At 44.8% G+C, this 27,485-nt stretch overlaps 1 protein-coding gene across 15 annotated transcripts in view; it reads right to left on the bottom strand.

The window, feature by feature from the left end:
- DLG1 (discs large MAGUK scaffold protein 1) overlaps positions 1 to 27,485 on the bottom strand; it is a 352,797-nt gene that overhangs the window by 111,393 nt on the left and 213,919 nt on the right. For all 15 annotated transcript variants that reach the window (XM_075004306.1, XM_075004311.1, XM_075004308.1 and 12 more), the window contains one exon: positions 19,997 to 20,123. In XM_075004306.1, coding sequence (XP_074860407.1) covers positions 19,997 to 20,123 — 127 coding nt within the window. The remainder of the gene's footprint in view (positions 1 to 19,996; positions 20,124 to 27,485) is intronic.

Raw genomic sequence — 27,485 nt, 5'->3', positions numbered from 1 at the left:
CAGAAGCCCTGGGCTAAGGGCTGCTGCCCATGGTGACCATAGAGCCCCACAGGGGCTTGAGAGAGAGCGTCTCTCAACCCCTCAGCTGATGGTCGCCATGGCGGACCCCGCTATTTCGAAGTTGCGGGACGCGCAACGACTACACGGTCCCTACTTCGACGTTGAACGTCGAAGTAGGGCGCTATTCCTATCCCCTCATGGGGTTAGCGACTTCGACGTCTCGCTGCCTAACGTCGAAGTTAACTTCGAAATAGCACCCGGTGCGTGTAGCCGTGACGGGCGCTATTTCGAAGTTAGTGCCGCTACTTCGAAGTAGCGTGCACGTGTAGACATGGCTATGGAGTCCACAAATAATATCTGCGGAGACACTGAAATGAAGAGAAGAAAGTGGGGATGGTTAGGCCACACTCTCAGAAACCATCATCTAGCATAGTCTGTCAAGCTCTCACATGGAACCCGCAAGGAAAATGCAAAACGGGAAGACTTTGGACAAGGAAAAGGTCTACTGAGATGGAAGGACAACAACTGGGGTACTCCTGGAGCAAGCTAAAAGTTTTGTCCCACGACAGAGTGAAGAGCAAACTTGTAGATGACCTAGGCTCCATGTGGAGTTCAAGGGCTAAGTAGCAAGTAGTACTCCTCTGTTCCTTTTTTAACAACCTCTTTCTGTTTTTGGATGAGTATTCTCCCTTTTCTAATGCACCAAAATGTCCTCCCTCTTCATAAATCGACTTTTTGCTTAGCCTTTAATCCTGGATGACTCTGCTCCCAATCTTGTACCTCATCCTTTGTTACCTATTTACTCTGACATTTCATCAAGAAATAGCCAGAACTGACGGCTAAGGCACAGTATTGGAAGCTTGCAGAACTGTGTTCTTCTGGCTCTATCACAATCTTCCTGCATGACCCAAGGCAGTTTTCCTTCATATGCAAACCGTGGAACTAAATCTGTTATTTGCAAGATACTCAGAGATTCTGAGATAGAAGATACTATGCTGTAAGTACTAATTATATATACAGCTCTCCCGTTTTGCTAAATGTTAAACTATCCATTTCTTTCTAATGAAGATGACTCAACCTAATCGTAGATTTCAGGATCCGGAGGAAAGGAAGAAGGGTGAGCAGTAACATACAGACCCTTGATTTCAGAACAGCGTACTTTGATTCCCTAAGAGACCGGATGAGCAGGATCCCTTGGGAAACCAAGATGAAGGGGAAAAGAGTTGAAGAGAACTGGAAGTATTTTAAAGAAATCTTACTGAAGGCACAGGAACAAACAATCCCACTGTGTAGTAAGAAATGCAAACATGGTAGGCAACCAGCTTGGCTTAACAGGGAAATCCTTAGTCAGCTTAAATTCAAAAAGGATGCATACAAGAAATGGAAACGTGGACGGTTGACTAAGGAGGAGTATAAACATACGGCTGGAGAATGCCAGGCAGTAATCAGAAAAGCAAAAGCACAATTGGAACTGCAGCTGGCAAGGGATGTGAAGAGTAACAAGAAGGGTTTCTGCAGGCATGTGAACAATAAACAGGTTATCAGAGAAGGTGTGGGGCCATTACTGGATGAGGGAGGTAAACTAGTGACAGATGATGCAGGAAAAGCTGAAGTACTCAATGCTTTTTTTGCCTCAGTCTTCACAGACAAAGTCAACTTCCCCAGGACAGTCCTAGATGATGCAGTATGGGAAGGTGGAGGGCAGCCATCTGTGGGGAAGGAACAAGTTCTGAGCTATCTAGAAAAACTAGATGTGCACAAGTCCATGGGTCTGGATGTAATGCACCCCAGGGTACTGAGGGAAATGGCAGAGGTCATTGCTGAACCTTTGGCCATTATCCTTGAAGACTCTTGGAGATCAGGGGAGATACCGGATGACTGCAAGAAGGCAAACGCAGTGCCCATCTTTAAAAAAGGAAAGAAGGACAATCCAGGGAACTATAGGCCCGTCAGCCTTACCTCAATCCCTGGGAAAATAATGGAGGGAATCCTCAAGGAATCCATTTTGGAGCACTTGGAAGAGGGGAAAGTGATCAAAAATATCCAACATGGATTCACCAGGAGCAGGTCCTGCCTGACCAATTTGATTAGCTTCTATGACGAGGTAACAAGCTCTGTGGACATAGGGAAGTCAGTGGATGTGATATACCTTGACTTCAGCAAGGCCTTTGATATGGTCTCCCACAACATTCTTGTCCGTAAGTTAAGGAAATATGGATTGGATCCTTGGACTATAAGATGGGACTTGGCTGGGATGACTTAGTAGGGGTTGATCCTGCTTGAAACAGGGGGCTGGATTAGATGAACTCCTGAGGTCCCTTCCAGCCCTATGATTCTGTGATTCATGGAGCAGCATGAAGAACTGTGTGAATTTCCAAAATGGTTTAAAAATATGATTGTATGGACACAAGATGATTGTGGGAATATGACCTCAGTATTTTCAATTCCCTGAAGGAAGTGCTGGCACCCCCAACACATGAAAAAAATATCCGTGAAGACAGTGTGCTGAATAGTGGAGTGGGTGTACATTATGCCAATATAATGTAGTGTGTGTTTTGCTGTAAGAATGTATTGCACTGGAAAAGTGTCCAAGCCTGTGCAAATTGTAGGAAAACTACACCACCAGCAGCTGTATGCCAGCACAAATACTACTACAAAACTTTCGAATGTAGTCATAGTCTTAGTTTTATTTCTGCCAGTGGACACATACAGCAGAACAGCAATGGAGAATTTTAGTTAGAACCAGGAATTTCAGAACTAAAGATAAACATCTGTCAAGGATGGTCTAGGTATATTTGGTCCTGCCTCAGTGCATGGAACTGGACTAAATTACTGTGTAAGTCCCTTCTAGCCTTGCAGTTCTATGATTGCATGGATTATCTAAAATTTAAGTAGAAAAAATCTGTACTGCATTCAAATGATCACTAGAGTGTACTAAATAACTAGTCTATACTTTTTTCAGTATCTTAGAAGACTTTCGTTTAAATGAGCCAAAATTGAGCATTTCTACACAGAGGTTCTCATCTCTTCTTTTTCCAGTCTTTCCAGGATGCTTAACCTGTAATATTCACACTGTCTCCTTGCCTAGACTCCTTCACTGACTCACTGTTAAGACTCCAGACTCCCCCTCCACCCACACCAACACTAAGGTTTCTGCCTTTGTAGAAGACTCTCTTCTTGGGATTACAAAGGCATATTGAGTAGAGTCCACAAAGTTGAATGTGCCTTTTTAGGCAACATCTACTTGTGTTTGACTTATCTTAATCCTTCACTATAGGATTGGAAACCAGCCAATGAGATCTGAGATTCGCTGCACAGTCCCTGTCTCCAGGAAAATCTCTCAGCCCCATTGGCCAGTTTCCAGCCAATAGGAGCTGAAAGATTTTGCTGTAGGGCGAGCAGCACCCAAAGCTCTCTCCCTTCCATAGCTGTAAAGCTGGCCGTGGGCTGGCGGAAAAGGCTTGCCGGGCGGGCTTCCGTCTCTGAGCCATCTTTCCCACCCCAGTCTACTGTCTGTGCTCCTGTATGCAAGGCCTTGCATTTGGCTCTGTTTGAGTGCACTTAGTTTGAATGGATTCTTCTAACCAAGAGATCCAGATAACACTGCCATATGAATGCTATAGACCCATCAGGATTTATCAGTCTGCAAATTTGATCAGCAATGATTTTATATTTAACTCCAGATCATTGATGAAAATATTGAATTGCCACATCCACTGGTGCTGGACATTTTCCCCTAACAGTATCCACAGGGGAGGATCTATAGAGCCCCCTCCCACTCTGGCATTGTGTCAGAGATGCTGTGCTTCCCTCACCCTCATTTCCTTCTTGCTGGAAACTCCAGCCGTGGGGAAGGAGTGTGGAATGGACATGAGCAACACATCTCAAAGAATGCCAATTGCAAAACAGGTAACTGTCCTTTTTTCAAGTGTTTGCTCATGTCCATTCCACAATAAGTGACTACCAGAAGCATCCACTCAGAGGCGAGCAGGAGTCAAGAATGAGAAGGCTTCAGGATCTTCCTGTTGAACCCAGCATCATCCCTAGTTTGAGAGACAGCAAGAGGGAGCAGTCAACTTGTGCATAACCGAACACATAGCTGCCCCACAGATGTCTTGGATCAGAACTTGGGCCAGGAACCCCATTGATGAGGCCTGCGCCTTCGTCAACTGACCCTGCACAACTGGTGTGTGTATTGGGGGGGGGGGGAAGATATCAGCCAGGTTACATCAGGTACAGATACCTGAGATGATCAAGTTAGAAATTCTCTGGGTAGAGACTGACTGTCCCCTCATGCATTCAATTGTGGCAATGAACAGCTGGGCAAATTTCCGGAATGGTCTCATCCGTCCAGGTAGAAAGCCAGGGCAGTGAAGCAAGTGACGTTGCCCATCCTCATTAAAAGAGTGAGGCTTGAGACAGAGACCTGGCAGGAAGATGTCCTGGTTCAGAGGGAAGGCTAACATGACTTTCAAAAGGAAAGCTGGATGTGAGCGGAGATGGAACTCTTCCTATGAAAGACTGTATATGGCAGTTCCAAATCAGGGACCAATTCTCTGAAACACACCTACCCAATGTTATAAAGAGGGCTATCTTCCAAGACAAGTACAACCAGGAGCACAGGGCCAGCCATTCAAATGATGGGCCTGAGAGTCTAGACAGGATTAGGTTCAAATCCCATGGCAGAACTGGGGGTCTGACTTAAAATCATAGAACACTAGAACTTGAAGGGGCCTGGAGATTTCATCAAATCCAATTCCCTGCCCTCAGGGTAGGAAGAAGCAACATCTAGACCATCCCTGACAGATGTCTAGCTAATCTGCTCTAAAGTATCTCCAGTGATGGAGATTCCACAATCACCCTAAGCAACTTATTCTAGTGTTTAATCCCCAGACAGTTAGGAAGTTCTTCCTAATGTCCAACCTAAACCTCCCTTGCTGCAGTTTAAGTGCATTGCTTCCTCTTCTAACTTCAGAGGACAAGAAGAATTTTTGTCCCTCCTCCTTGTAATTCTCTTTTAGATACTTGTAAACTGCTATCTTGTCCCCTCTAAGGTCTTCTCTTTTTAAAACTAAACAAGCCCAATTTTTTCAGCCTTTCCTCCTAGTTCACTTTGTTTAGACATTTAATCATTCTTGTTGCTCCTCTCTGGACCGTCTCCAATTTTTCCCTATCTTTCTTGAAATGTGGTGCCCTGAACTAGACAAAATACTAAATTGAGGCCTAAACAGTGCAGAGCAGAGCAGAAGAATGACTTCTCGTGCCTTGCTCACAACACTCCTGATAATGCTTTCCAGAATCACATTTACTGTTTTTTGCAACAGCGTCGCACTGTTGAACTCATATTTAGCTTGTGCCCCATTATGACCCAGAGACCCTTTCTGTAGCACTCCTTCCTAGACGGTCGTTTACAATTAGCTAATTGTTCCTTCCTAAGTACTTTGCATTGATCCTTATTAAACTTCATCCTATGTATCTCAGACCACTTCTCCAGTTCGTCCAGATTGTTATGAATTACGACACCATCCTCAAAAGTAGACACAACCCTTCCTAGCTTCGAGTCATCTGCAAACCCATCTGTGTAGTCTATGCCAATATCTAAAACACTGGTAAAGATATTGAATAGAACTGGGCCCAAAACAGACTCCTGTAGAGCCACACTTGTTATGCCCTTCCAGCATGATTGTGAACCATTAATAACTACTTCCTGAGAACAGTTATCTAGCCAGTTATGCACCCACCTTATAGCAGCCCCGTTTAAGTTGTATGGGCTTAGTTTATTGATAAGAAGATCATGTGAAACTATATCAAATGTCTTACCAAAGTCCAGTTATGCCACATCCACCACTTCTCCCTTATCCACAAGGCTAGTTAACCTATCAAAGAAAGCTATCAGATTGGTTTGATGGGATATGTTCTTTACAAATCCATGCTGGCTGATACTAATCACGTTTTTCCTTCCATATGTTTGTAGATGAATTCCTAAATTACTTGCTTCATTACCTTTCCTGGCACAGAAGTTAATCTGACTGGTCTGTAGTTTCCCGTGTTGTTGTTAATTTACCTTTTTTATTTTTTTTTGTAAGTAGTACATTATGTCCAACGATGACGTCTTGAGCTTGCACAGGCTCATCGGTTGTGGACTCGCATTTGGCTGAGGAGTCCAAGCTTTGAACAGCATGGTCATCCACAGTGGGGGCAAGGGAATTCTCCTGGCTCTGTTGGTACAGCTGCCACTGTTGCTTTCCTCCTCTCACAAGCATCAATGAGGGGTATGCGTCGCTGCTCTTCAAAGTTGTCATACACGTCATATGAGAGACATGCCAGCCTGTTCGGTCTTTTGCATACGGCTGTAGCTGATCTGGTTTTAAACCAGCATGAGCAATGCTGGCCTTCATGCAGTCATTGTACCTCTTGTGAGGTCTACCTTGATTCCTTTTCCCCTGGGAGAGTTCACTGTGGCTGAAGACACACATGAAAAAGAGGATGAATAACACTGGGGCCAACATGCACCCTTGCTTCACAACCTTGGATATCTCAAATGGATCTGAGGACTCGCCATTTGAAAGAGCAAAGCCAGTCATGTCATTGTGGAACAGACATATGAGGTTAACGAATCTTCTCGGGCAGCCAAATTTTGACAGGATAATCCACAGGGCTTCTCTACTGACGGTCTCAAATGTCTCGGTCAGGTCTATAAAGACAGTGTACAGACCCAAGTTCTGCTCTATGCACTTTTCCTGGACCTGATGAACAGCAAAGATCACGTCAATGGTGCTGCTGCCGGGGCGAAAACCACACTGTGCCTCTGGTAGGTTCTCCTCTGAGACTCTAGTGATCAGACAATGACTCGAGCCAAGACCTTCCCAGCAGTACAGAGAAGAACAGTCAACTTTGTTGCCCTTGTTCTTGAAAGGTGAGATGACTGTGGCATCCTTAAAGTCTTTGGGCATGTCTTCTTCCCTGATGCTGATAAAGATGTTGTGAAAGGCTTCAACTGACGATGGTCCTGCTGCTTTGAAAATTTCAGCAGGGATACTGTCCATCCCAGGGGCTTTGCCAGAGCTGGGCTGGTGGATTGCCTTTTTGACCTTATTCATTGTAGGGGGCAAGTCAAGACTGTCTATTGTGGGTTTCTGAAGGATCTGGTCTAGGGCCACAGAGTCGACAATGGAGGGTCTGTTGAGAAGGTTGCTGAAGTGCTCTCTCCACCTATTGTTGATGCTGTTTTTCTCCCTCAGAAGGGTTGAGCCATTTGCAGACAGGAGAGGTGTCGTACTTGGCTTTGAAGGTCCATATATAGCTTCAACTCCGCCATGAAGCCACTGAGAGCTCCATGCCAGTTCGAGGCCTGGATGAAAGAGGAGGGTTGGTCAGATGTGTGTCGATGTGCTGACCGTCAAACAACAATACAAATGAAATCTGATGCCAGTATAACCAAATAATAAAAAATGCCGGCTCGGACATTGCCTGGATAAACAAGGTCCACGATGCCAATCGAGCGATTGGGGTTGGGTCGATAAGTTGGCTACTGAAAGAAAATTACACTGAACACATATGCTATCCATTGGAACACAGAACATCTGAACACTGTGGGCAACTGGAAAATTATAGCTGCTTCGAAAGGAAATGGAGAGATATCGATGTCATATACTTGGACTGGCAGAGATGCGTTGGATGGGATCAGGAGAGATATGAGGTTGCAAAGTCATTTAGTCAGGAAACGAAAAGAAGCATGAAGCAGGAGTTGGATTCCTTCTTAGCAAAACAGCTAGTAGAGCATTATTAGGATACAAACTGGTGAGTGCAAGAATGATGGTTGCGTGATTCAAAGCAAAACCATTCAACTTCTCACTCATTCAGGTGTATGCACCCACGTCGGACAGTACGGAGGAAGAGCGTGAGCTATTGTATGAAGATTTGACAAAGGTGGTGGAGAAGATACTGAAGAAAGATGTGTTAATCATCGGAGGAGATTAGAATGCAAAGGTTGGAACAGATAATGAAGGTTGGGAGAGAGTCATGGGAAGGTTTGGATATGAAGAAAGAAGCGAACGAGGGGAGAAACTGTTAGAGTTTGCTACAGAGCATGAGATGGTGATCTGCAACATGGGATTCCAGCAAAAGGACTGTAGGAAGTGGACATGGCGATCGAATGATGGGAAGTCCAAGAACATGATAGATATGATAAGAAGATGGATAACATCAGTACAGCAGTGCCGAACTTTCCAAGGAGCGGATATAGACTCAGACCACAGTCTAGTGAGCGCAAACATCAAGATAAAACTCAAAAGAAAATGTAAGACATAGTTTAAGAAGACATGTGATGAGGCTATGTGAGGAAGAAACAGGGAATGCACACAAAACAGTGCTCGAAGAGAAGATTAAGAATATTGCCACAGAGAAAGAACTAGAGAAGAGAGTCGCAGGGACAGCCATCGCTATAGAAGACGCAATTGAGCAGACTGTACTAGAAGAAGAAAAGATCAATAAGAAGTGGATTACCCAGAAGACACCGAAGTTGGTTCAAGAGAAAAGAGTGTTGAACATCAGAAGAGATGTTTCTGAGACGGCAGAACAGCAATATAGGATGAAATGCAATGAGGTAAGGAAAGCAGCCAGAAAAGATAAGGAGAAATGGTTAGAGGAGCAATGTGAAGATATTGAGAGGTATTACGGTGAATAGAAGACCAGGGAGGTGTACATGACAATTAGGAATATTAATAGGAAATGGCAAACAAAGCAGATGGCAATCAAAGAGGAGAACGAAGAAGTGCTCATGAACAGCGAGGAGACTGTGCAGTGATGGACGAGATATTGCACTGATCTATACAAAGCACAGTTGGACCCAAGTGTCTCAGAAAGACTGACTGAAGAACTGAAAGAGATATCCCCCCCGAGCATCGAGAGCAAAACCAATATTTCAAAGGAGGAAGTAGAAAAAGCAGTGAAACAACTAAAGAACAACAAGAGCCCTGGAAATGATAAGATCACGGGAGAGATGATCAAATATGGCGGAGAAAGCATGATTCAGGAAATACACCGACTATGTAATATAGCATGGAAAGAAGGGAAGGCACCTAAGGAATGGACAAGATCTGTGCTAGTGACAATACCAAGAAAGGAAGTACACTGGAGTGCAAGAACTACAGAATGATTGCCCTAACGAGTCATCTAGGAAAGGTGCTGATGATGATACTGACAGAGATTAAGATCACAGATAGAAGAACATATAGCAGATGAGCAAGCAGGGTTCAGAAAAGATAGAAGTACCTTACAGCAGATATTGGCACTAAGACTGATAGCGGAGAAAGCCTGACGAAAGAACAAAAATGCATACACTTGCTTCATCGATTTTCAAAATACATTTGACAGTATAGATCAGAAAGTCACTTGGGTTATGTTGGAGTCATATGGAGTGGATAGCAGACTAATACGGTTGTTGAAAGACATCAATGATAATATGTAGGCAGAGGTGAGAACATGAGGGGAGTTGGGAAGTCGGTTTAAAACAAGTAGAGGTATGAGACAAGGAAATCCAATATTGCCAAGTATCTTCATCGCACATCTGGAGAGAGTGATGGACAAGGTCAAGGAAGAGGTAGAAGGGATATCTGTGCACAGGAAAATAATTAACAACTTGAGGTTCGCGGATGATATAGTTATCATTGAGGAAGATGACGAGAAGCTAGCGAAAACGGTGCAGGTGTTAAACAAAGAAGGGAATCGGTACGGGCTGATGATGAACATCGATAAAAAACAATGGTATTTGGAGATAAGGAAATAGGAAGGAAGATCAGTGTGGATGGTATTGAACTAGAAAATGTAGAGAAGTTCAGATATCTGGGGAGCAACATAACATGATCTAGACTGCAAGAAGGAAATAGCGACTAGAATAGCGAAAGCAAGAGCAAGTTTGAAGGCAATGGATAAGATCTGGAAAAGCAAGGCAATTAGCTTAAGAACGAAGCTGGGCATCTTGAAAACGTGTACTCAGCAGCAAGTTTGTACGGATGTGAGACGTGGGTGATAACAAAAGATTCGAAAAGAAGAATATTGGTGTTCGAAAGGAGTTGTTATAGAAAGATTCTGAGAATAGGATGGATGCAGAAGGTCACCAATGAAAAATTATATAGGAAGATACAGCCGAAAGAGAACCTGCTGCAGAAGGTTATAAAATGGAAGCTACAACTATTGGGACATATTTGCACAATGAATGACGAACGAAAAATCAAGACCCCAGTATTTGGCATAATGCATGGTTCAAATAGGAGAGGCAGACTCAACAGAAAACAGATAGATGATATAGTAAATTGGTGCAGAGCTAGTCTACAGAAACTAAGCCACTCTGCACTGGATAGGCAAAGATGGAAGGAAATAGTGAGAGAGACATCAGACACCAACGGGCACTGAGCCCATGGTTATTGATGATGATGATGATGATGATGAGAGCTTTGATAGCACTGAACACCACCCTGAAGTTCTTGGTGTCAGCATAGTATTGGACTTCATCAGCTTTACTCTCCCACCACTCATCTTGCATTTTGCGAAGTGCTGTTTGCGCCTGGCTCTGAAGGTGTTTGAAACAATCACGTTTGGCGATTGAGGACTGATCATTTTGCTATAGCAGAAATGCGTTCTGTTTTTCTTCTAACGTCTTCACGATGGCTTCATCATTTTCATCAAACCAGTCTTGGTGAACTCTTTTTCAGTCCTAGTGTTGATTTGGCTGACTCTGGCACCAGGGTTTGGAACTGGTCCCATTTTTGTGTTGGGTCTCCAGTCAGAGGTCCATGGGACATCAGTACTTTCTTAAGGCAGGCTGTGAATTTCTCACAATGACCAGTATGTTGCAGCTTCATGATTTTGAAGGAGAGTCTGACAACCTTGAGCTTCTTGTGGTGCAGTGGTGTGATGTGCAGCATAAGGACTGATCTGATGAGTCTATGATCAGTCCAGCACTCAGCTCCCCGCATGGCCCTGGTGATCTTAACATCTTGAATGTCCTGCCTGCGACTGATGACATAGTCAATCAGGTGCCACTGTTTTGATCTCGGGTGCATCCATGTGGTCTCGTATATATTGGCTTGCCTGAAGATAGTGTTGGTAATCGCCAGGTTGTTTTCTGCACACAATCTCAGCAGAAGGCAGCCACTGGCTTTCATGTTACCAACACCGTGATGCCCCAGCACCCCTTTCCAGGTCCTGCAGTCCTTGCCACCCTGGCGTTGAAGTCACCCAACAGGAGAAGCCTGTCACTAGGAGGAGTTGCTTTCACAAGATGGTCAAAGTCCTCATAGAAACATCCTTTTGTTTTGTCGCTGTTAGTCAGTGTAGGGGCGTAAGCGCTGATGACTGTAATGCTGTGAAAGGTGTTGAGGGGGAAATGGAGCTTGATCAGATGCTCACTGATGCAAGTTGGTGGGTCAGGAAGCTGGTGCAGAAGTGATGGCTTGATGGCAAGTCCCACTCCGAGGATTCTGTCTTCATTTTCTGGCCTGCCTTTCCAGAAGAAGGCACAACCTCCTTTTGGTTCGCAGATGGATCCTTCTTCTGCCAGCCTGGTCTCGCTCAGGGTGGCTATGTCAATGTCATAACGTGCCAGTTCATTTGCTATGAGGGCCGTTCTTCTCTCAGGCCTCATAGCATGCTCCCTGTCCAAGAGGGTGTGAACATTCCATGCTGCAAATATCATCTTTCTTGTCACTATTTTTTGACCACTGGGAGGGTAAAACTGCCAGCTGTGGCATGCGCCACATTTTGGTTGGGACAAGCAATTTTTGGGACACCTTTTTTAGTCCCCTCCCTCATTTTGAAGGTGAGCAGTACTGTTCCTAAAAAGATCTGCTCAGTTGCCTGGGATGCTGTCGAACTACTCTGTTGTCCCGGGGCCAAAGTCAAGAGACCAAATTTCACAGGCCGCCTACGTGCTGGTTTGGAGCTATGACTCCCAGTGGTCACCTCCACCTGTCGCTTCGCCCCTCCACCATCGCTGTAGGACTTTGAGGTAGACAAAAGTGATGAGAATGTGCAAACAACCTGTGCAAGAGAACGTTTAAAGTGGAAAAGCCTTTGCACAGGGGCAGTTCCACTCTCTTGACCTCAGAAGCCTGGTTTCAGTGGTACGAAAAGTCGCCATGGCTGGGACTTCCAATGCTGCAGTGGGTGGCCATGCCATATTTGGTGCCTTGTCGTGCCCTTCCCTCTTCCCAGAGTGTTGCAGAACCGCCTTCCTAGCCATTGGATCTTGCTGTTGATCTCCTCCATACACTCCACCTGGGCCAACTTTGAATGCTGGGATAGGCAATTCCCTATCTCGCCACAGTTTTCAGACCTGTTGGCTACCCTCACCTGGTTTAGCCCACCTGTCGAAGCGGTTTATCGGGGTGTGGCCGCTGCATGCTACAGCTTCTTGGAGCCACAGGTGAGAGCTGGGTGCCAGGTGGGGACCAAAGGTGCATGACAACTCCCCACACCAGAGGTGCTACCCATCCCTGGGCACCCCATACACCTCACTTTTTTTTTTTTTTTTAATAGATGCACACTATATTTTCTCTTTTCCAGTCTTCCGGAATTGCTTCCAACTTCCATGACTTTTCAAAGGTGATAGCTAAAGGCTCAGATACCTCCTCTGTCAGATCCTTGAATATTCTAGCATGCATTTCATCAGGTCCTGATGATATGCAGACATCTAACTTTTTTAAGTCATTTTTAACTTGCTCTTTTCTTATTTTTATCTTCTAAACCTATCCCTTTCTCACTAGCATTCACTATGGTAGGCATTCCTTCATCATCAGACTTCTTGGTGAAGACTGAAACAAAGAAGTCATTAAGTGCCTCTGCCATTTCCAAGTTTCCTGATATTACTTCTCTCTCCTCACTGGGTAGTGGGCCTACTCTGTCCATCTTCTTCTTGCTCCTAGTATATTTATAGTAGGTCTTCTTGTTACAGCTAGTTTAAGCTTATTTTGTGTCTTTGCCTTTCTAATCTTGCTCCTCCATACCTACACTGTTTGCTCATACTCATCCTTTGTAATCTTTCCTTGTTTCCAATTTTTATATTACTCCTTTTTGATGCTGAGATCTTTTCCCATACTTTCTATGTCTCCTATGCAGTGGAATAGCTTGCTTTTCAGGCCTTAATAATGGCCCTCTGCAGCTCTCCAGATTTACTAAAATCCATTGTCTCTATTTTGTTGTTCTCCCTTCTACCGTTCCTCAGAATCATGAACTCTATGATTTCATGGTCACTTTCACCCAAGCTGCTTTTCACTTTCAATTTCTCAAGTAGTTCTTCCATATTTGTTAAAATCAAATCTAGAACAGATTCCCTTCCAGTAGCTTTTCCAACGTCTGAAATAAAATATTGTCTTGAATGCCATTCATTGAGGGCTGGTGAAAAGTGCCTGGGCACCTCCCTGTCCATTGTCCAGTGCTGATAGGATGCTGACAAAATTATCATGAGTTTTTGGGTCAATAACCCCTGCCATGGGTGCCAAGAGCAGCAAGTGAGCTGATTTTCATCGGCCTGCGAGTTGGACGCTCAGTACCACCTCTCCCGCCCCAAGTAGCTGGGAGCTTGTTCAAAGCCATGCTGCATGTGGATTCAACAAAAGACCAGCTAATGCTACCAACAACCACCTAAACAGTAAAGCCTGGCATCTTTATTTATTAATGAAGGTTGGACCATCCACAGAGGTCAAAAGGTCAAATTTCAGCACTCTGGCTGACCCCTGCCCTAGACCATGGACTCACAGAAGACTGAGGTGCAGAGACTGGCAAAGACAGTATTTTCCTTGCAGCCTGCAGGGCATCCAGCAGAGAGGAGGCTGGAGGTGTCTAGCACCTCTCACCAGCCCATGATCAAAGGGACCCTGCTAGGGAAAGGAACACCCACTAATTCCACTCAGGCTATCAGGCTGGGTCCCAAGCCTGTGGCATGGAGGACACCTGAATGTGATTAAGCGTTCCACTATTCGGAGTCAGTGGAATGGATTGAGCTGCTGTATTTTGCTCAGTCTTAGTTGGGCCCCTTTAGCCTGATGGAAATTGAGAGCCACCTGATGCAGCTCTGTGCTGCTCTGCTGCCATGTCTCCTTTCCTCCTGGATTGGGTGCGTTCTTTTACCATCCTCCTTGGCTTCTTGATTGGTGCTGGCAATTTGACAGTGCCAACTGAATACCATGCTTTGAACCTTTCGTACCTGGTGCCAATCCTGAGCAGCATGTTGGTTCCGGAGTTAGAGCTGACTCCATAAGGAGTGCTCTAAGTTGAATGTCCCACTTCATCATAGTTCTTAGCTTGAAAACTTACAGATTGTACATCTGTTGCTGATGTGAGCCTCACCAAGACAGCACAGGCAGCTCCCATGCAATACACTGACAGTCATGGAATATTTGCAGGGTTCGCAGGATTTAATGGTACCATTTTATATACATATGTTTAAAAGGAGGCAGAATGGTAACCAGATGGACACCACAGATGGGGACATTTGGTAGGAGAAGTATTAGCTCATATCTACTCACCACTATTTCTCAGTAATAAAAGAACAAAGCCACCAAAAAGCAGTCCCATCCACTTTTGCAAAAGTCCACAGGGGGGTCAGCAAAACCTTGGGATCAACAACTATTGGCAATTGATACATTTTATACTACTAGTGTGAACATCTGACCTTCAACCAGCATACTTCCTGGACCACAGCCAGATGTATACCCATTGAAGAGTCAGTGTGGTCAAAGGCACATACTATGCACATCTGATGAAGTGAGTCTGTGCTCATGAAAGCTCATGCTCAAAACTTTTCTGTTAGTCTATAAGGTGCCACAGGACCCCTCGTTGCTGTATGAGATACTATGATACTATGAGAACTGTCTTCCTACAATCTTCTCCACAGTTTTAATTAGGGAAAGATGTGTTACTGGTTGATAACTAGCTTGACTGTTAACATGAAGCAATGACTTCAAGAAAATACTGCACTAATACTTCCTTCAAAGCAGTAAGAAACCTACCTTTCTTAAAGAAAGAGTAATCAATCTCTACCAGCAAGGGACCCAGTACTTCCCCACTAATCTCAACTTGCCAGAAAGGTTGGATTCAAAGCACAGGTTACTCAGCAAAGGTCAATCAACACCAACAGTACATGAGCAGCTATCACTGGCAAACTCTTTTACTGAATATGAGATTCTTGTTCTCTTATGCTGTTGCTCTCTCACCACAAAAGCAGACAGTTTGGTTTCAATCTGATCCATTTTGTTTGCAGAAGTACAAGAGGAAAGGACTCAGAGTGAGATGAGCAAGTCACAATTTATCAGTTCTGCCACCTGAAACCACTCTCCTGGTTGATTCTGTGGCTTCTGTGTTGGTGCTAGAGAAAAATTACCTTTCTATGCCTAGTGCACAGTCTTAACATAAAAGTTAAAAATATTAATAGCACAGCTGTTCAGCCGCTGCATTGCATTTTCACCATCAGTGTACCAGACACACTCCCTCATCTGTACACCAGAGGGACCTGAGAAAATCATGTTGTTAAAGAGGGAATCTACAGATCACATCTTCGAAACTGAAGGATACCAGGGTACAACACTGTTTTACCATACTTTCGGACTGTTAGGGGTTCTCACAACAATTTTTTTAGTGCAGCCAACAACGCTTGCTAGTGGTGACTATGAAAATTTTCACTAACATACTTAAATAACTTTAGGAAACATGAAAAAAATATATACACAAATATGCATGCCCAAGTTATACTAATTTCTTTAATTAGGGTGTTTTCCCCCCCGTCTCATTAAAAAAATGTAGTTATTTCTTTTCCTTACTGGACCTAGGCAGAAACAAAACAAACAGGGGCTTTGCACGTTCTTGTCTTTTGTTGTTTCCTTAGGTCTTTTTTTTTCTGGTTGTACGTTTTTCTTTTTCTGTTTTTTTGTTTGTTTGTCTGTTTTTGGTAGAACTTGCTAGCTAGTAAATCTGTTGTTGAGAAAAATGGTATCTGTTAATATCACCATTCACAGCAGCAGAATTGTTAGCTACCCGCAAGGCATCGAAAAGTGGTATCATCAAACAGATGAATCACTCTTCACAGCACACTTAGGGTATATCTATGCAGTGAACCCTTGATTTTATGGGCCCCAATTTAGTGGACTTCAGGAACAAGGGACATCCCCCCGTTGTTCCCGAAGTTCACCGATGTCTGCAAAATCATACTCTCCACCAAAAAAAAGTTGAGACTTATCGCTGCTGCAGCCTGGAGGAGCTGCCACACGCTCCTCCCACCAGGGTGGGATGCGTACACAGGCAGACTGGCACTCACATATGTGCCCCACCCCTGGTGGGAGGAGCACACGGTGGCTCCTCCAGTGGCTCTGATGGGGTCCAGAGGCTCCTCCAGTGGTGGCAGCTCCAGTGAGTGGCAGGGTTTTGTTCTGGGGTGGGGAGCTGTGGGAGCCTGGCAGGGGTGGGTCGGCAGTAAACCCTTGCATTTAACAAACTTTCGGGAATAGCAGACACTCTTCCCCACAATTAGTCCATTAAATCAAGGGTTTACTGTAGTTACCAGAAGATCGACAAAAAGTCAGAAGAAAAGCAAAAACGGTAGGCAACAAGCTTGGCTTACCAGGGAAATCTTTGGCGAGCTTAAACTCAAAAAGGATGCATACAATAAGCAGAAAATTGGACAGATGACTAAAGAGGAGTACAAATATGCTGCTTGAGAATGCCGGGGCATAATCAGGAAGACAAAGCACAATTGAAACTGCAGCTACGAGGAACATAAAGAGTAATGGGAAAGGATTCTATAGGCATGTTAACAATAAGAGGGTAATCAGGGAGGGTGTGGGGCCCTTACTTGATGAAGGAAGTAACCTTGTGCCAAATTATGTGAAAAAAGGTAAAGTACTCAATGGTTTTTTGCCTCGGTCTTTACAGACAAAATCAGCTCCCAGACTTCTGCACTAGGCAGTGCACTATGGGAAAGAGGTGATCAGCCCTAGTTAGGGAAAGAACAGGTTAAGAACTATTTAGAAAAGCTAGATCTACATATATCCAAGGGTCCAGATTTAAATGCATCCATGGATACTGAAGGAATGGGCAAGTGTAATTGCAGAGCCTTTGGCCACTATCTTTGAAAACTTGTGGAGATCAAGAGAGGTCCCAAATGACAGGAAAAATGCAAATATAGTGCTCATATTTAAAAAAAAAGGAAAGAAGGACAATCCAGGGAACTATAGAATGGTCAGCCTTACCTCAGTCCCTGGAAAAATCACAGAGGGGATCCTCAAAGAATCCATTTTGAAGCACTTGGAAGAGGGGAAGTGATCAAGAATAGTCAACATGAACAACATGAATTCACCAAGGGCAAGTCATACCTGATCAATCTGATTAGCTTCTATGACGAGGTAACTGGCTCTGCAAACATGGGAAAGTCAATGGATGTGATATACCTTGACTTTAGCAAAGCTTTTGATACAGACTCTCGTAATGTTCTTGCCTGCAAGTTAAGAAAGTATGGAGTGGATAAATGGACTGTAAGGTGGAGAGAAAGCTGGTTACACTTTGGGCCCAAAGGGTAGTGATCAATGGTTCTATGTCTGGTTGGTGGTCAGTTTGAAATGGAGTGCCCCAAGGATCAGTTCTAGAGTGGGTATTGTTGAAAGAATGGATTGCACCCTTAGCAAATTTGCAGATGACACTAAGCTAAGGGAATAGGTGGATACGCTGGAGGGTAGAGATAGGATCCAGAGTGACCTAGATAAATTGGAGGATTAGGCCAAAAGAAATCTTGAGGTTCAACAAGGACAACTGCAGAGTCCTGCATTTAGGACAGAAGAATCCCAAGCACTGTTACAACAGCCTGACGACCAACTGGCTAAGTAGCAGTGCAGGAGAAAAGGACCTGGGGATTAGAGTGCATAAGAAGCTGGATATGAGTGACTGTACCCTTTATCCAAGAAGGCTAATGGCATACTGTGGTGCACTAGAGAAGGTGTTATTCCACTCTGCTCTGCACAAGTGAGGCTGCATCTGGAGTATTCTGGGACCCCCAGTATAGAAAGGGATGTGGATGCACTGGAGAGGGTGCAGTGGAGGGCAATGAAAATGATTAAGGGGCTCAAGCACATGACCTATGAGAAGCTGAGGGATTTGGGCTTATTTAGTTCGCAGAAGAGAAGAATGAGGGGAAATTTGATAGCTGCCTTCAACTTCCCAAAGGTGGTTCTAAAGTGTATGGAGAGAGGCTGTTCTCACAGGGACGGATGGCAGAACAAAGACCAATGATCTCAAGTTACACAGGTGGAGATATAGGTTGGATGTTAGACAAAACTGTTTCACCAGGAGGGTGGTAAAGCACTGGAATGCGCTACATAGAGAGGTGGTGGAATCTTCATCCCTAGAGATTTTTAAGTCCCATCTTGACAAAGTTCTGGCTTGGATGATTTAGTTAGGATTGATCCTGCTTGAGCAGAGCGCTGGACTCTATGACCTCCTGAGGTCCCTTCCAGCCCTAGGATTCTATTATTTGATTTAACACACCTAGCAGGTACATTCTAAATTGAACCATCATGGATCAACAGTTGACCCTGATACTCCTCATTCTCACAAAGAGTCAGCGAGGTTGATCAGAGAGTTTCTCCCATCCACCTCCCTTTATGTAGACAGCATGATAAATTGACCTTATATATGTTGATTACAGGTACACAATCATCATATCTGGAATTGCTTATGTAAGATAGACTTTCAGGTCTAGTTTAGGCCTGCCTTTACTCAGTGCTGTCAAGATGGGGGACAAATTGAACCTTGGATGGGTAAGCCAGTAAGGAGGCAGCACAGGCCAAAGGTGATGGACAGGGTGGCTAGCCTGTAGTCAGAGCTGCTCTTGAATGTCCAGAGCCAGCCATCTTAGAACTGAAGCCAGAAGCCTGAGACCCATGGCTTCTGGGAATGTGGAAACCCAAACCAGCTATCTGCTATTCTTACATTTGTGGCTCCAGAGAGGTATAAAGCGCAACTAGTCCTGGTGATATCAGAGGGGGAAGGAGATGCAGGAGAGCCTCTTTCCCAGGAGGCTGTGGCCATAAGAAAAGCCTCTGATGGCCACATTTGAGAAAAGCTGTTTTACTGGAATAAGATTCAAACTCAGAGCCCTTCAGGTCGTTTCTGATCTCATTAATAAGAATGACCTTACTAGGTCCATCTAGCTCATTGTCTTGTCTCGTAATAGTGGCCAATGTCAGGTGCTCCACTGCAATGAACAGAACAGGTGACCATTGATGGTAGACCAATAGAACAGCACCTTCACCCCCTCAGGAGAGATAAGCCCCAGTCTGAAACCACAGGAAGGAACAATAATTCTATGAAAAATGTAATCCCAGTTGCTCTGGTAACATAATCAACCAATCAACCACTGAAACTCAAGTTTCAATCCAAAACCCAAGACTTAAGTGTGGCCAGTTGTCTGAATCTAGCTGCTTCTTATCTGGGATAAGACCATAGTTGTCATGATGGCCATGAAATCCTGAACTACTTCAGAAAACTTGCCAGCAGAGGAGCAGAGCAAATTAAAAGCAGTGCTACCTTAATTCCATATACTAAGCGGCCAAAGTATCTGATCCAGTTTTGGAACAGGAGACCTTATACACTCTACACTGAATACAATTTGTATGGTTATAACCATATTAGCATGGATGAGCACAATTGGAATAAATCAGCAAAACAGTTTTTAAGTCTTATGGAAATAATCGCTAGTATTAAAATATTTTTAGATTTATAATGATTTCTAGAAACAGCACACACTGATACTTTTATCAGTTACACACAGAATGTTAACTTGCTTAACTTTAACTCATCTCAATTTATCAGTTTCATTTGGACTAGCCACTCCTCACCTTAAAATCTGAAAATCTGGAAAAGTGGGTCTTTCCCACAAAAGCTCATTACCTAACAAATAAATTTATTAGTCTTTCAGGTGCTACAGGACTGCTTGTTTTTCCTCACTCCTTACCTGGTAATCTCATCATCTCCAACCATTTCCTTGGGAACTGGGGAATACCTTCCTGGTGATGATGGTAGCAAAGATTGTCCCAGGTAGGCAGCTGGACTGATATGGTTATCCACTGGCTGTGAATAAGCTTGAAATAAAAGATACAAGGGTTTCCGTGATTAGAAAATGTAACTGCACCCACACAAATGTAAACTAGAGTATTACAGAGGTTTGTTTTAAAAACGAACGTACGTATCTCTTCATTCTCATAGATTATTTAAAATATCTCAGGTTTAGGATAGCATGCCATTACAGAAGCTAAACAGATTAAGGCAAGGTTCCCATACCACCTCCTCACATACATAAATCAGTTTGCTTAACTATAACTACAAACAATTTTTTTAGGTAGCAAGACTTGGAAATCATAGGGATCAGCAAAGACAGGAATGATCTTTTTTGGCCACCTGTCTATAAGAAGGACCTCAAATCTGACCTAGCAGAACTGCTAACTGCAATATGTAACTATCATTTAAATGAACTTCTGTATCAGATAACTGGATGACAGACAATTTGATGCCCATTTTAAAATAAGGATCCAGAGATGATCCCGACAATTACAGGCCAGTAAGCCTAACTTCAGTACCAGGCAAAATGAGTGAAATGATATCAAAGAACAGAATTGTGAGATACTTACATGAACATGACTTCTTAGGAAAGTTAACATGTCTTTTGTAAAGCGAAATCATAACTTACCAGTCTCCTAAAGTTCTCTAAGCAGACCAACAAGAACATGGACAAGGGGGATCCAGTGCATATAGATTTTCAGAAAGTTTTATCAAGGTCCCTCACTAAAGGCTTTTTAGCAAAGTAAGCTGTCATTGATAAGAAAGAAGGTTCTCTCAAAGATCAGCAGATAGTTAAAAAGATAGGAAACAAAGGTAGGAATAAATTGCCAGTTCTCAGAACAAAGAGAGGTAAATAGTGAGGTCTCAGGGGGTCTAAAGGAGGACCAGTATTATTTAACATTCATAAATGATCTGGAAATAGGAATTAACAGCAAGGAAGCAAAATCTGCAGATACAAAGCTGCTCAGACAGTTATGTCTAAAGTGAACTGTGAAGAGTTACAAAGCTGTGTTACAGAAGGAGTGAGTGGACAACAAAAATCACAGATTAATTTCAATATTGATAAATACAAAGTAACACACACTGGAAAACAATCCTGAATATCATATTAAATGATGGAATCTAAATTAATTGTTCGCACTCGAGAGGTATTGGAGTCACTGAGTGGAAGTTTTCACACAACTGTCAAGAGTGTGCAGGGGCAGTTAAAAACACTAACATATTGGGAATAATTAAGAAAGGAATAGATAAGAAAAGATGAAATAGAATATTTCCTTGAATATTGTGTGCAGATTTGATTGCCCCCTCACAAAAGGATGTACACTCATCCCCGGCTTTAAACTAGGTTCGTCGGGGGACGGTGACAAGCCCTAGGGTAAGTGAGGAAGAAGGAGGGAACAATCAAGCAGGATTCCTGGGTGAAGAAGAGAAAGTGGACCAATCAGCCCCTTCTCTAAGATGCTTATACACTAATGCCAGAAGCCTAGGGAACAAACAGGAAGAATTAGAGGCCCTGCCACAGTCACACAAGTATGAGGTGCTTGGAATAATGAAGACTTGGTGGGACAATTCGCATAACTGGACCACAGTCATGGAAGGTTATAACTGTTTAGGAAGGACAGATGGGAGAAGAGAAGGAAGAGCTGCACTCTATAGCTACTTCTACACGTGAATGCTACATCGAAATAGCTTATTTGGATGTAGCGACATCGAAATGAGCTATTTTGATGAATAACGTCTACACGTCCTCCAGGGCCGGTGCCGTCGACGTTCAATGTCGACGTTGGGCAGCACTACATTGAAGTAGGCGCTGCAGGGGAGCGTCTACACACCAAAGTGGCCCGCATCAAAATAAGGGTGCCAGAAACAGCTGCAGACAGGGTCACAGGGCAGACTCAACGGCAAGCTGCTCCCTTAAAGGGCCCCTCCCAGACACACTTGCACTAAACAGCACAAGATCCACAGAGCCGACAACTGGTTGCAGACCCTGTGCATGCAGCATGGATCCCCAGCTGCAGCAGCAGCAGCCAGATGCCCTGGGCTACGGGCTGCTGCACACGATGACCATATAGCCCCGCAGGGGCTTGAGAGAGCGTCTCTCAACCCCTCAGCTGATGGCCGCCATGGCGGACCCCGCTATTTCGATGTTGTGGGACGCGGATTGGCTACATGGTCCCTACTTCGATGTTCAACGTCGAAGTAGGGCACTATTCCCATCTCCTCATGAGGATAGCGACTTCGACGTCTCGCCGCCTTATGTTGATTTCAACTTCGAAATAGCGCTCGCCACGTGTGGACGTGGTGGGCACTATTTCGAAGTTGGTGCAGCTACTTCGAAGTAGCCGGCACGCGTAGACGCAGCTTATGTGAGGGAGCAGTGTGATTGCTCAGAGCTCCAGTATAAGGAGGGAGAAAAACCAGTTGAATTTCTTTGGGTTAAGCTTAGAGACAGAAGTAAAAGAGGTGATTTTCTAGTTGGTGTCTGCTATAGAACGCCAGACCAGGGAGATGAGGTAGATTAGGATTTCTTCAGGCAGCTAAGTGAATCTTCCAAATGACAGGCCCTGGTTCTCATGGGACACTTTAATCATCCTGATATTTGTTGGGAGACCAATACATCAGCACACAGACAATCAGGGGAGTTTTTGGAGAATACTGGGGATAACTTCTTGATACAAGTCCTGAAGAACCGACCAAGGGCTGTGCGCAACTTGACCTGCTGCTCACAAACAGGGAAGAACTAGTAGGAGAAACAGAAATGGGTGGAAATCTTGGCTGCAGTAACCATGAGATCATACCTGTTAGGATCTGGACAAAAGGAAGAAGGGTGACCAGTAACATACAGACCCTTGATTTCAAAAGAGCAGACTTCAACTCCCTGAGAGAACTGATGAGCAGGATCCCTTGGAAAATGAAGATGAAGGGGAAGAGTTCAGGAGAACTGGCAGTATTTTAAAGTCGTCTTACTGAAGGCACAGGAACAAACCATCCCGCTGCATAGTAAGAAATGCAAACATAGCAGGCAACCAGCTTGGCTTAACAGGGAAATCCTCAGGTGGCTTAAACTCTAAAAGGATGCGTAAAAGAAATATAAATGTGGACAGCTGACTAAGGGGGAGTATAAACATACGGCTGAGAATGCTGGGTGGTAATCGAGAAAGCAAAAGCACAATTGGAACTGCAGCTGTCAAGGGATGTGAAAAGTAACAAAAAGGGTTTCTTCAGGCATGTTAACAACAAATGGGTTATCAGAGAAGGTGTGAGGCCATTATTGGATCAGAGAGGTAACCTAGTGACAGATGATGTAAGAAAAGCTGAAGTACTCAAAGTTTTTTTTTGCCTCAGTCTTCACGGACAAAGTCAACTCCCACAAGACGGTCCTAGACCACGCAGAATGGGAAGGTGGAAGACAGTGATCTTGGGGGGAAGGAACAAGTTCTGAGCTATCTAGAAAACCTAGATGCACATAAATCCATGGGTCTGGATTTAATGCACTCGAGGTTACTGAGGGAACTGGCAGATGTCATTGCTGAACCTTTGGCCATTATCTCTGAAGAGTCTTGGAGAGTGGGAGAGATCCTGGATGACTGGAAGAAGGCAAACATAGTGCCCATTGTGACAGACCGCTGCCTGGGGGCTACAGAATTCTACAAGAAGGCAGGTATATTGGTTTGTGGGGGAATGCTTTCCTGTTTCCCAATTAAGGCAGACAGCATGGGGCCTCATTAACCATTAGCCACAGCTGAGTCTAATCAGCAGTCATTGGACAGCAGAGGCCCTGCACTCCCTATAAAAGGTTTCCCCCAGCTGGTTGCAGGGGGGAAGGTTTTGGAAGGCACACCGAGGAGCAAGATCAAGAGGCACCACAAGGAAGTGGTGGGTGAAGTGGCCCAGGGTGAGGTTACTACATTGGGGTAGGGGTGAAGGCCCCGCCAGCAGCCTCTTGACCTTGCAGTGACCCTGGGCAAGAGTCCAGGGTAGAGGGCGGGTCTGGACTCCCCCCACCCTTCCCCAAGAGGGTTACTCCACTAGAACAGGCATGGGCCTGCAGGGGAACTAGCTTTATCTGCCCCAGTTGGGACGTGCCTATGATGAGGCCTGGGCAGATAAGGGGTCTCCGTGAGTGTCTGAGGCACAACAGAGAAAACCTCCAGGAAGCGCAGGGACCCACAGGGGTTGACAAGGCATTCTGTCACACCGTCTATAAAAAAAAGCAAAGGAGGACAATCCAGGGTACTATAGACCGGTCAGCCTTACCTCAGTACCTGGGAAAATAATGGAAGGGAAGCTCAAGGAATCCATGTTGGAGGACTTGGAAGAGGGGAATGTGATCAAAAGTAGCCAACATGGATTCATCAGGGACAAGTCCTGCCTGACCAATCAGACTAGCTTCTATGACAAGTTAACAAGCTCTGTGGACATGGGGAAGTCAGTGGATATGATATACCTTGACTTCAGCAAAGCTTTTGATACAGTCTCTCACAACATTCTTGTCCGTAAGTTAAGGAAATACGGATTGGCTCCTTGGACTACAAGATGGATAGAAAGCTGGCTTAACGGTTGGGCCCAAAGCATAGTGGTCAATGGCTCAATATCCGGATTGCAGTCGGTTTCAAGCAGAGTGCCACAAGGCTTGGTTCTGGAGCTGGTGTTGTTCCATATCTTTATTAATGGCCTGGATGAGGGACTGGATTGCACCCTCAGGAAGTTTGCAGATGACACAAAACTAGGGGGAGAGGTATAAACATTGGAGGGTAGAGAGAAAATCCAGACAGACCGGGATAAATTGGAGGACTGGGCCAAAAGAAATCTGATGCAGTTCAACAAGGAGAAGTGTAGAGTCCTGCACCTGGGGCAAAAGAATCCCAAGCACTTTTATAGGCTGGGGACTGACTGGCTCAGCAACAGTACGACAGAAAGGGACCTAGGAGTTATGGTGGATGAAAGGCTGGGTATGAGTAAACAGTGTGCTCTTGTAGCCGAGAAGGCTAATGGGATATTAGGGTGCATTAGGAGGAGCATTTCTAGCAGATCTAGAGTAGCAGTTGTTTCTCTCTATTCAGCACTGGTGAGGCCACATCTGGAGTATCGTGTCCAGTTTTGGGCCCCCCAGTATAGAAAGGATGTGGATGTGCTGGAGTGGGTTCAGTGGAGGGCAACAAAAATGATTAAGGGGCTGGAGCACAAGACCTATGAGGACAGGCTGAGAATTTGGGCTTGTTTAGTTTACAGAAGAGAAGCCTTCAAATTCCTGAAGGGGAGCTCTAAAAGAAGAGGGTGAGAAACTGTTCTCAGTGGTGTCAGATGGCAGAACAAAGAGTAATGGTCTGAAGTTGAAGAGGGAGAGGTATAGTTAGATATTAGGAAAAACTACTTCACAAGGACGATGGTGAAGCACTGGAATGCACTGCCTAGAGAGGTGGTGGATTCTCCATCCCTCAATGCTTTTAAGTCCTGGCTTGACAAGGTCCTGCCTGGGATGACTTAGTGGGGTTGATCCTGCTTGAAACAGGTGGTTGGAGTAGATGACCTCCTAAGATCCCTTCCAGCCCTATGATTCTATGTCACCCTCCTATTTGTGAGTCTGCTGATGGCTGATCAGCCCAATTCTGCAGTTGGTGGTCTGTAGGAACAATTGTAAGCTGGTGGAAGTACTGTATAAGCTTTGTTCCCATAGAGGCTAAGTTTGTAGCTTTTTTATCCAAAGGAATGGATTTAGTATGATGTTGTCTGCCTCTTTCTGTGACAGCTTGAACTACTATGTATTGACAACAGGGTGTGTAAATAAAAATTCTGTTCCTTAAGTTGACATAAATATCTCTTCACCATTCTTTCTGGTGGGAGGCATATGCAGTTTGCCAGCTCATTGCAGTTGGTTCTAAAATGGTCTCATTGCCAGTCAGTGTCATTTTACTGGGCCCCACACACAGGAGAATCTCCAGGAGTTTAAGGAGTGTCCCTCACCTCTCACAGAGGGATGTGAAGTGTGTCTGTAATCCTCTTTAGCAAGTGTTGAAACTGGCAAAAGTCACCAGATGACAAAAGGGAGCCCAGCGTGACTGCCTCTTCTGAAGAGGAGGAGGAGGAAAACACTGTCAGGGCTGGTGGTTTTCTCATATCTGACTCTTTCTTTCTCCATTGGCTCATTGGTTCAGGATGCTCTCTGTGATGAGGGCGCTGTTTGGATTTCCAATCAGACTGAAAGATTCGCAATATTGCACGGCATGAGTTCCTGAGGCCCCAATAAGGCTACGGTGAAGGGTCCAGTGAAAACTGAGATGGTCCCAATGGAGTACAGTAGCCATGGTCCCAAACACAGATGTTAACCATGAAGCATACTGATAAGGAGGAAATAATTGATACTTTCACTTACAATTTTAATGTCCAACATGCTAGCCATTAGCCACATGTTGCTATTTGGCCAGTTGAGTATGGCTAGCTGGCTTGAACAATAAATATATTCTCAGAATAATGTGACTAGCTCGATATAGCAGTAATATGATGGCTACTGCTTCAGAATTGGTTGGACATCAGAGATCTAGAACAAAAGTTTGTGACCACTGGGGTGAACTGTGCAGGTGCAGAAACCTGTGGATATATAGCAAAGCTCCACAGATTTGCGGGGCTCTACACACTGTATTCTCATTTTCAGATTGGGAAAACATACTCCAAGATTAAACATTTAGACAAAAACCACACAGCAAATAAAAAAAAAAAACACAACTAGGAATGGAATCGGAGAGTTTCTGACATTCAGTCCCTTTACTCAACCTATTAGACCACTTCTGGCTCACATCATATATCAAATTTGATTACAGTAAATCCCTGAAACACGCGATTTCAAGTTGTGCTTAACTTGCATTAATATGAGTTAAGCGTGACTCAAAATCTCTCTCCACTCGGCCCTGGCTCACCTCCCCCAGCCCACATGGCCCCGGTTCAAACCCCCTGCAGCCTGGCTCACCACCCCCACCCTGGTACAACCCCCAACTTCCCCTCCATGGCATGGCTCACTGCCCCCCGCACGTGGCTCTGGCTCAACTCCCCCACCTCAACTACCCCCACAACCCAGCTCACCACCTGCATACAGCTCCAGCTCACCACCCCCACACACAGTTCTGGCTCAACCCCCCCACCCCTTTTCCAGTTCAAATCCCTCTGCCCCGGTTCAAACGCCCAAGCATGGCTTCGGCTCACCACCCCCGGCATGGCTCTGGCTCAGCCCGCTGTGGTTCAAACCTCCCCTGCACAGCTCTGGCTCCCCTCCTCACCATGCACATGGCTCCAGCTTAACTCCACCCCCCCGCCCTCCCTGCAGCTCTAACCCACCCCAAGCTTAACCCTCCTCCCCACCGACAGCCCCAGCTCATCACCAGTGTTAACCC

Source organism: Carettochelys insculpta, chromosome 10 (genome assembly GCF_033958435.1).
Source record: "Carettochelys insculpta isolate YL-2023 chromosome 10, ASM3395843v1, whole genome shotgun sequence".
NCBI classification, from domain to species: domain Eukaryota; kingdom Metazoa; phylum Chordata; order Testudines; family Carettochelyidae; genus Carettochelys; species Carettochelys insculpta.
Note: the sequence above shows the minus strand (reverse complement) of the source record. Positions and strands in the feature narration are given on the sequence as shown.